The sequence below is a fragment of the Trichomycterus rosablanca genome, unplaced genomic scaffold (genome assembly GCF_030014385.1).
Source record: "Trichomycterus rosablanca isolate fTriRos1 unplaced genomic scaffold, fTriRos1.hap1 scaffold_305, whole genome shotgun sequence".
Taxonomy (NCBI): Eukaryota; Metazoa; Chordata; class Actinopteri; order Siluriformes; family Trichomycteridae; genus Trichomycterus; species Trichomycterus rosablanca.
This window is the reverse complement of record NW_026947133.1, coordinates 27,801-37,960: the sequence shown is the minus strand read 5'-3', so window position 1 is coordinate 37,960 and position 10,160 is coordinate 27,801. Positions and strand designations below refer to the sequence as shown.

Below are 10,160 nucleotides of genomic sequence, written 5' to 3'. Positions count from 1 at the left end.
CTCATGACTTGTCTTCCTGACAGTAATTCCAAACAAAGTATTAAACCACACCTTCCCAAATGAACTAACAACCATTGATGCCCAAGACCTCAAAACGACAACCTGAAACTGACCATGGCACTAAACCTGTTTGATCAATTTATGAGCCCCTCATACCTAGGTATCCCCCTAATTGCAATCGCACTCACACTTCCATGAATTCTTGTTCCTTCGCCCTCAAAACGATGACAAGACAACCGCCTAGTTACACTACAAAATTGATTTATTAAAACTTTTACACAACAACTACTCACGCCCCTAAATCCCGGAGGACACAAATGAGCCCTTATTTTAACATCCCTAATAATTTTCCTCTTAACCCTTAACATCCTTGGGCTCCTTCCTTATACCTTCACCCCAACAACTCAACTTTCCCTAAACATAGGCCTAGCCGTACCATTCTGACTTGCCACAGTAATTATTGGACTACGAAACCAGCCCACTGCAGCCCTAGGACACCTTCTACCAGAAGGAACCCCCATCCTACTTATCCCTATCCTAATTATTATCGAAACTATCAGCTTATTTATTCGACCTTTGGCCTTAGGAGTACGACTAACAGCTAATCTAACAGCTGGTCATCTATTGATTCAACTTATCTCCACAGCAACCTTTGTACTATTACCAATAACAGCAACAGCAGCCATCTTTACCGCCACTCTTCTAGCCCTTCTTACCCTACTAGAGGTAGCAGTAGCTATAATTCAAGCTTATGTATTTGTTCTACTACTAAGCCTTTACTTACAAGAAAACGTCTAATGGCCCACCAAGCACACGCATATCACATGGTTGACCCAAGTCCATGGCCTCTAACAGGCGCAGTAGCTGCTCTCCTAATGACATCAGGCCTTGCTATCTGATTTCACTTCCACTCAACCACATTAATAACACTAGGTTTAATTCTGCTACTACTCACAATGTATCAATGATGACGGGATATTATCCGAGAAGGAACCTTCCAAGGACATCATACACCTCCGGTCCAAAAAGGCCTACGATACGGAATAATCTTATTTATCACATCTGAAGTCTTCTTCTTTCTTGGATTCTTCTGAGCTTTCTACCACGCCAGCCTTGCCCCAACCCCAGAACTCGGAGGATGCTGACCTCCAACAGGTATTGTTACCTTAGACCCTTTCGAAGTCCCTCTACTTAATACTGCGGTCCTACTAGCATCAGGCGTAACAGTAACCTGGGCCCACCACAGCCTTATAGAAGGAGGACGAAAACAAGCCATCCAATCTCTTACCCTAACCATTCTCCTGGGATTCTACTTCACTGCCCTCCAAGCCATAGAATACTATGAAGCCCCTTTTACAATTGCAGACGGCGTTTATGGCTCAACATTCTTTGTAGCAACAGGTTTCCACGGACTACACGTTATTATTGGCTCTACCTTCCTTGCAGTATGCCTACTCCGACAAATCCTATTCCATTTTACATCAGAACATCACTTTGGATTTGAAGCAGCTGCCTGATACTGACACTTCGTAGACGTCGTGTGACTATTCCTATACGTCTCCATCTACTGATGAGGATCTTATCTTTCTAGTATGAACGTTAGTACGAGTGACTTCCAATCACCTAGTCTTGGTTAAAGCCCAAGGAAAGATAATGAATTTAACCCTATTTATCCTAATCATTACCCTCGCCCTTTCAATAATCCTGGCATTAGTATCATTTTGATTACCCCAAATGAGCCCAGACGCAGAAAAACTATCCCCTTATGAATGCGGGTTTGACCCTTTAGGGTCCGCACGCCTGCCTTTCTCCCTCCGCTTCTTCCTGGTAGCTATCTTATTTCTACTATTTGATCTAGAAATTGCCCTACTACTTCCTCTACCATGAGGCAACCAACTACCTAACCCCCTCGACACATTTATTTGGGCCGCAGCTGTTCTTGTGCTCCTTACCCTTGGACTAATTTATGAATGAATTCAAGGAGGCCTAGAATGAGCTGAATAGGCGGTTAGTCCAAAATAAGACCTTTGATTTCGGCTCAGAAAACCGTGGTTTAAATCCACGACCGCCTTATGACACCCGTACACTTTAGCTTCACCTCAGCATTCATTCTCGGACTTATAGGCCTCGCATTTCACCGCACCCATCTCCTATCCGCACTTCTATGCCTTGAAGGCATAATATTATCACTATTCATTGCCCTCGCCTTATGGGCACTCCAGCTAGAATCTACTGCCTTCTCTGCAGCCCCTATGCTTCTTTTAGCCTTTTCAGCCTGTGAAGCCAGCGCAGGTCTAGCCCTCCTAGTTGCCACAGCCCGTACCCACGGAACAGACCGCCTCCAAGCCATAAACCTCTTACAATGCTAAAAGTATTAATCCCTACAATCATGCTTTTTCCTACAATCTGACTAGTCCCATCAAAATGACTATGACCTTCTACAACTGCCCACAGCATGCTCATTGCCCTAATTAGCCTAACTTGGCTAAAATGAAACACAGAAACAGGGTGAACCACCTCCAACCTTTATATAGGAACAGATCCTCTCTCAACCCCTCTGCTCGTCCTGACCTGCTGACTCCTCCCCCTAATAATTTTAGCCAGCCAAAACCATGTAACTCCTGAGCCAATAAGCCGCCAACGAATATATATTACCCTTTTAACCTCTCTTCAAACCTTCTTAATCATAGCATTTGGGGCCACCGAAATCATTATATTTTACATCATATTTGAAGCAACCCTTATCCCAACCCTAATAATTATTACTCGATGAGGAAATCAGACCGAACGCCTAAATGCAGGCACATATTTCTTGTTTTATACCCTGGCGGGGTCTCTCCCCCTGCTCGTAGCTCTGCTCCTCCTTCATCACAACACAGGAACATTGTCCATACTAATTCTACAATATACACAACCACTGACCCTTATCTCTTGAGGAGATAAAATCTGATGAGCAGGGTGCCTAATCGCATTTCTAGTAAAAATACCACTATATGGCGTACATCTTTGACTACCGAAAGCGCATGTAGAAGCCCCTGTAGCAGGGTCTATAGTACTAGCTGCAATCTTACTAAAACTTGGCGGCTACGGAATAATACGAATAATAATTATATTAGACCCCCTTTCTAAAGAAATAGCATACCCGTTCATCATCCTCGCACTCTGAGGTATTATCATAACAGGATCTATCTGCTTACGACAGACAGACCTAAAATCCCTCATTGCATACTCATCCGTTAGCCACATAGGCCTGGTTGCAGGAGGAATCCTTATCCAAACCCCATGAGGCTTTACCGGAGCAATTATCCTAATAATCGCCCACGGCCTGGTTTCCTCCGCACTATTCTGCCTTGCAAATACAGCCTATGAACGAACCCACAGCCGAACAATAGTATTAGCCCGAGGCCTCCAAATAATTTTTCCCTTGACCGCTGTCTGATGATTTATTGCTAACCTCGCAAATCTAGCATTACCCCCTCTACCAAATTTAATAGGAGAGCTCATCATTATTACAGCCATATTTAACTGATCCCCATGAACCCTAGCTATAACAGGAGCCGGGACATTAATTACCGCCGCTTACTCCCTTTACCTTTTTCTTATAACACAACGAGGCCCCCTGCCCACACACATTACAAATCTACAACCATTCCACACCCGAGAGCACCTGCTAATGATCCTTCATCTCCTACCAGTTATCCTTCTCATCACAAAGCCTGAATTAATATGAGGATGATGATACTGTAGATATAGTTTCAACAAAAACATTAGATTGTGGTTCTAAAAATAGAGGTTAAAACCCCCTTATCCACCGAGAGAGGCCAGAAGCAATGAGGACTGCTAATCCCCATCCCCGTGGTTAAACTCCATGGCTCACTCACGCTTCTAAAGGATAACAGCTCATCCATTGGTCTTAGGAACCAAAAACTCTTGGTGCAAATCCAAGTAGCAGCTATGACAAGCCTGGTAATAACATCTACCCTAATACTTATACTAGTAATTCTCATCTCCCCTTTACTAATGACACTAAACCCCAAACCACAAAAACCAGAATGAGCTCTAATACACGTCAAAATAGCCGTAAGCACCGCATTCTTTATTAGTTTAGTGCCACTCATAATCTTTCTAGACCAAGGTGCAGAAAGCATTATCACCAATTGAAATTGAATAAACATTATAACCTTCGACATTAACATTAGCTTTAAATTTGACCACTACTCCCTAATCTTCACCCCCATTGCCCTATTCGTAACCTGGTCAATTTTAGATTTCGCATCCTGATACATACACTCCGACCCAAATATAAACCGATTCTTTAAATATTTACTACTATTCCTAGTAACCATAATTATCCTAGTAACTGCTAACAACCTATTCCAACTATTCATTGGTTGAGAAGGCGTAGGCATCATATCATTCCTGCTAATCGGATGATGATACGGCCGAGCCGACGCTAACACAGCTGCCCTCCAAGCTGTGCTTTATAACCGAGTGGGAGATATTGGGTTAGTCCTATCAATTGCCTGAATTGCAATAAACCTCAACTCCTGAGAAATTTCACAAATCTTCCTATCCTCCAAAGATTTTGACATAACTCTCCCACTCATCGGCCTAATTGTGGCGGCTACGGGCAAATCAGCCCAATTTGGCCTCCACCCGTGACTCCCCTCAGCCATAGAAGGCCCAACTCCTGTGTCCGCCCTACTGCATTCAAGCACAATAGTCGTTGCCGGTATTTTTTTACTCATTCGACTCCACCCCTTAATAGAAAATAACCAACTGGCCTTAACCATCTGCCTATGCCTAGGAGCCCTCACCACCTTATTTACCGCCACCTGTGCCCTAACCCAAAATGATATCAAAAAAATCGTAGCTTTCTCAACATCCAGCCAACTAGGCCTAATAATAGTAACCATTGGATTAAATCAACCTCAACTGGCCTTCCTACATATTTGTACACACGCCTTTTTCAAAGCCATATTATTCCTCTGCTCAGGGTCAATTATTCACAGCCTAAATGATGAACAAGACATCCGAAAAATAGGCGGACTCCATAAATTAATGCCTTTCACTTCTACCTGCCTAACCATTGGAAGCCTCGCTCTTACAGGTACCCCCTTCCTAACAGGCTTCTTCTCAAAAGATGCTATCATTGAAGCCCTAAATATCTCCTACCTAAACGCCTGAGCCCTCACCTTAACATTAATCGCCACCTCCTTCACCGCCGTATACAGTTTCCGAGTAATCTTCTTCGTAACCATGGGCACCCCACGATTCGCATCACTATCCCCAATCAACGAAAACAACCCCGCAGTCATCAAACCCATTAAACGACTAGCCTGAGGAAGTATTATCGCAGGGTTAATCCTGACATTAAACTTCCTTCCCTCAAAAACACCAATCATAACGATACCCCCTGCCCTAAAACTTGCCGCTCTAACAGTAACCATCCTAGGAGTCTTAACCGCTATAGCCTTAACAAGCACAACCTCAAAACAATTTAAAATTATCCCAACCCTTGCACTTCACAACTTTTCTAATATGTTAGGATATTTTACTTCAATTGTCCACCGCATCACCCCAAAACTCAACTTATCACTAGGAAAACAAGCCATAAAATTAGACCGTCAATGACTGGAACTTGGCCCCAAAGGAATAACCCCAATCCATCACACACTATCATCCATGTTAGATAGCATTGACATCAACATTATCAAAATTTACCTAACAATCTACCTACTTACCACAGCCGTCATTATCACCATTCTGGCCGCACTTTAAACTGCTCGAAGTGCCCCTCGACCCAGCCCACGAGTAAGCTCTAATACCACAAATAAGCTCAGCAATAAAACCCAAGCACATACAACTAATATTCCTCCCCCCAAAGAATATATTAAAGCCACACCACTCATATCTCCCCGCAACATAAAAAACTCCTTAAACTCATCCACAACAACCCAGTAGCCCCCATGTCAGCCCCCACAAGACCATCACACTGCCACCCCTACCCCTACCAAATATGCCAAAACATAACCCTTCACCGAACCCTCCCCCCAAGTCTCCGGAAAAGGCTCAGCGGCCAAAGCTGCTGAATAAGCAAATACAACTAATATTCCTCCCAAATAAATCAAGAACAACAACAAAGACAACAATGAGCCCCCATGACCCACCAACACACCACAACCAACGCCTGCAGCCACCACTAAACCCAAAGCAGCAAAAATTGGAGCAGGATTAGAAGCAACCCCCACCAAACCCACCACTAAACTCAACAGAAACAAATTAAGAAGATAAGACATAATTCCCGCCCGGACTCTAACCGAGACTAATGGCTTGAAAACCCACCGTTGTCCTTCAACTACGAGAACCCAATGGTCACCCGAAAAACCCACCCCCTACTCAAAATTGTTAACAGCACCCTTATTGACCTCCCCGCCCCTTCAAACATTTCCGCATGATGAAATTTTGGCTCCCTTCTCCTTTTATGTTTAATTATACAAATTCTAACAGGACTATTCCTGGCTATACATTATACATCAGACATCTCCACAGCCTTCTCCTCTATTGTACACATCTGCCGCGACGTCAACTACGGATGAGTTATCCGTAATCTACATGCCAATGGAGCATCCTTCTTCTTCATCTGCATCTATCTGCACATCGGCCGAGGCCTTTACTACGGCTCCTATCTATATAAAGAAACATGAAATATTGGGGTAGTACTCCTACTACTAGTAATAATAACTGCCTTCGTAGGCTATGTTCTACCCTGAGGACAAATATCATTCTGAGGGGCCACAGTCATCACAAACCTACTCTCCGCTATCCCATATATTGGAGACATACTAGTACAATGAATCTGAGGGGGTTTCTCCATTGACAACGCAACTCTAACACGCTTCTTTGCATTCCACTTCCTCCTGCCATTTGCAGTTGTAGCCGCCACTGCTCTCCACGCCCTGTTTTTACATGAAACAGGGTCTAACAACCCCCTTGGTATCAACTCCGATACAGATAAAATTACATTCCACCCATACTTCTCATACAAAGACGTGCTAGGATTCGTGATCCTAATTACATTCCTAGCATCTCTAGCACTATTCTCCCCAAACCTTCTAGGAGACCCAGAAAACTTCACCCCTGCTAACCCCTTAGTAACACCACCACATATTAAACCAGAATGATACTTCCTATTTGCCTACGCCATCCTCCGATCAATTCCCAACAAACTAGGGGGAGTTCTAGCACTACTCTTTTCAATCCTAGTACTTATATTAGTCCCCCTTCTACATACATCAAAACAACAAGGATTGACCTTCCGACCCTTAACACAATTCCTATTCTGAACGCTAGTAGCAGACGTAATGATCCTAACATGAATTGGGGGAATACCTGTAGAACACCCATTCATTATTATTGGTCAAATTGCCTCCATCCTATACTTTGCCCTATTTTTATTCTTTAACCCATTAGCAGGTTGATTAGAAAACAAACTACTTAACTGAAATTGCCCTAGTAGCTTAGTGCTAAAGCACCGGTCTTGTAATCCGGAAATCGAAGGTTCAAATCCTCCCTAGCGCCCAGAAAAAAGAGATTTTAACTCCTACCCCTAACTCCCAAAGCTAGGATTCTAAATAAACTATTTTCTGTATGTATAATATTACATTATGGTATGATACATACTATGCATAATATTACATTATGGTATGATACATACTATGCATAATATTACATTATGGTATGATACATACTATGCATAATATTACATTATGGTATGATACATACTATGCATAATATTACATTATGGTATGATACATACTATGCATAATATTACATTATGGTATGATACATACTATGCATAATATTACATTATGGTATGATACATACTATGCATAATATTACATTATGGTATGATACATACTATGCATAATATTACATTATGGTATGATACATACTATGCATAATATTACATTATGGTATGATACATACTATGCATAATATTACATTATGGTATGATACATACTATGCATAATATTACATTATGGTATGATACATACTATGCATAATATTACATTATGGTATGATACATACTATGCATAATATTACATTATGGTATGATACATACTATGCATAATATTACATTATGGTATGATACATACTATGCATAATATTACATTATGGGTTAAATCAAAAATTTAATATTCCAAAGAAATTTAAATTAATCATTCACCTTAAATAATAAAATGAAATGATACTGAAACACATAGTAATGGAACACTCACAGATAAATTTTCTAAACCTGAGAGATTTATTAATCCTTAATTCAAGCTTGTAAACTGTTTCTATGTAAAATTAGCTTCTATAGAAGAACAAAAGTAAATGTAGTAAGAGATCACCATGGAATTTAATTAAATGCATATAGTCCTTGATATGGAAGACAACTATTGTGGGGGTTGTACAGAGTGAATTATTACTGGCATCTGGTTCCTATTTCAGGGCCATATATTGGATCATTCCCTTAAATTTGTATCGTAAACGGCATATGATTAATGGTGTATACCTGAATAAACCATGAACCCCCCATGCCAAGGCGTTCTTTCCAAAAGTGCATGGGGCCTTTTTTTTTTAGGTCACTTTCATTAGGCATATCCAAGTGTATGAGAATGTTAATTATTAAGATGGAACACTCAATTTTGAAATAAATAGAATAAATGTAATACTCTAATGACATACCTGAAGAAATTACAATAATTTATATCAAGTACATAAAGATATTATTACTATCCCATACTATCTAAGATTACCCCCTCTTTCGGTTTTTGCTCGACAAACCCCCCTACCCCCCTACGCCGAGAGAACCTTAATATTCCTGTCAAACCCCAAAACCAGGTAAGACTCGATCAGCGCAATCAACAAGTGGGTGTGTGTGTTGTCATATATATTGTTATCAAATCACACTATATAGCTAGTGTAGCTTAAACAAAGCATAACACTGAAGATGTTAAGATGAACCCTAGAAAGTTCCACAGGCACAAAGGTTTGGTCCTGACTTTACTATCAGCTTTAGCCCAACTTATACATGCAAGTATCCGCGCCCCTGTGAGAATGCCCTCAATCCCCCGCCCGGGGACGAGGAGCAGGCATCAGGCACGAAATACCAGCCCAAGACGCCTTGCTATGCCACACCCCCAAGGGAATTCAGCAGTAATAGACATTAAGCCATAAGTGAAAACTTGACTTAGTCAGGGTTAAAAGGGTCGGTAAAATTCGTGCCAGCCACCGCGGTTATACGAAAGACCCTAGTTGATATACACGGCGTAAGGGGTGGTTAGGGAATAAATTAAAATAAAGCCAAAGACCTCCTAAGCCGTCATACGCATTCTGGAGGCACGAAGCCCCAACACGAAAGTAGCTTTACCTGAATCTTACCTGACCCCACGAAAGCTAAGAAACAAACTGGGATTAGATACCCCACTATGCTTAGCCCTAAACCTAGATATTACTTTACAAAAATATCCGCCAGGGTACTACGAGCACAGCTTAAAACCCAAAGGACTTGGCGGTGCCTCAGATCCACCTAGAGGAGCCTGTTCTAGAACCGATAACCCCCGTTAAACCTTACCATCCCTTGTTTAACCCGCCTATATACCGCCGTCGTCAGCTTACCCTGTGAAGGATAAACAGTAAGCAAAATGGGCAAACCCCAAAACGTCAGGTCGAGGTGTAGCGTACGAGATGGAAAGAAATGGGCTACATTTTCTAACACAGAATACTACGAACGGCGCCTTGAAACAAGCGCCCGAAGGCGGATTTAGCAGTAAAAAGCAAGCAGAGTGTCCTTTTGAATTAGGCTCTGAGGCGCGCACACACCGCCCGTCACTCTCCCCTCCAACTAATCACAACACCATTCCTAATAACCAATACTAAAACACGGGGAGGCAAGTCGTAACATGGTAAGTGTACCGGAAGGTGCACTTGGAATAACCAGGACGTGGCTGAGATAGTTAAGCATCTCCCTTACACCGAGAAGACATCCATGCAAGTTGGATCGTCCTGAGCTAAACAGCTAGCTTAAACAGTTAAACTGCCCTACCAACATTAACAAGTTTCAAAAACCCCATACAGCACAACTAAAACATTCTCCCGCCCTAGTACGAGTG

At 42.0% G+C, this 10,160-nt stretch overlaps 4 protein-coding genes across 4 annotated transcripts; all 4 read left to right on the top strand.

Moving 5' to 3' along the window:
• Nucleotides 1-6: 6 nt before the first annotated feature.
• LOC134307563 (ATP synthase subunit a-like) lies at nt 7-1,582 on the top strand. Its single transcript, XM_062990531.1, is given in 1 exon segment — nt 7-1,582. A coding segment is annotated over 1 exon segment (684 nt). The 5' UTR covers nt 7-114; the 3' UTR covers nt 799-1,582.
• A 105-nt stretch (nt 1,583-1,687) lies between these two features.
• Nucleotides 1,688-7,509, top strand: LOC134307561 (NADH-ubiquinone oxidoreductase chain 4-like). Its single transcript, XM_062990529.1, is given in 1 exon segment — nt 1,688-7,509. A coding segment is annotated over 1 exon segment (1,077 nt). The 5' UTR covers nt 1,688-2,362; the 3' UTR covers nt 3,440-7,509.
• Nucleotides 3,955-7,509, top strand: LOC134307560 (NADH-ubiquinone oxidoreductase chain 5-like). The gene is given in 1 exon segment (XM_062990527.1): nt 3,955-7,509. A coding segment is annotated over 1 exon segment (1,233 nt). The 3' UTR covers nt 5,188-7,509.
• Nucleotides 6,205-7,509, top strand: LOC134307562 (cytochrome b-like). Its single transcript, XM_062990530.1, is given in 1 exon segment — nt 6,205-7,509. A coding segment is annotated over 1 exon segment (813 nt). The 5' UTR covers nt 6,205-6,371; the 3' UTR covers nt 7,185-7,509.
• Nucleotides 7,510-10,160: the final 2,651 nt, after the last annotated feature.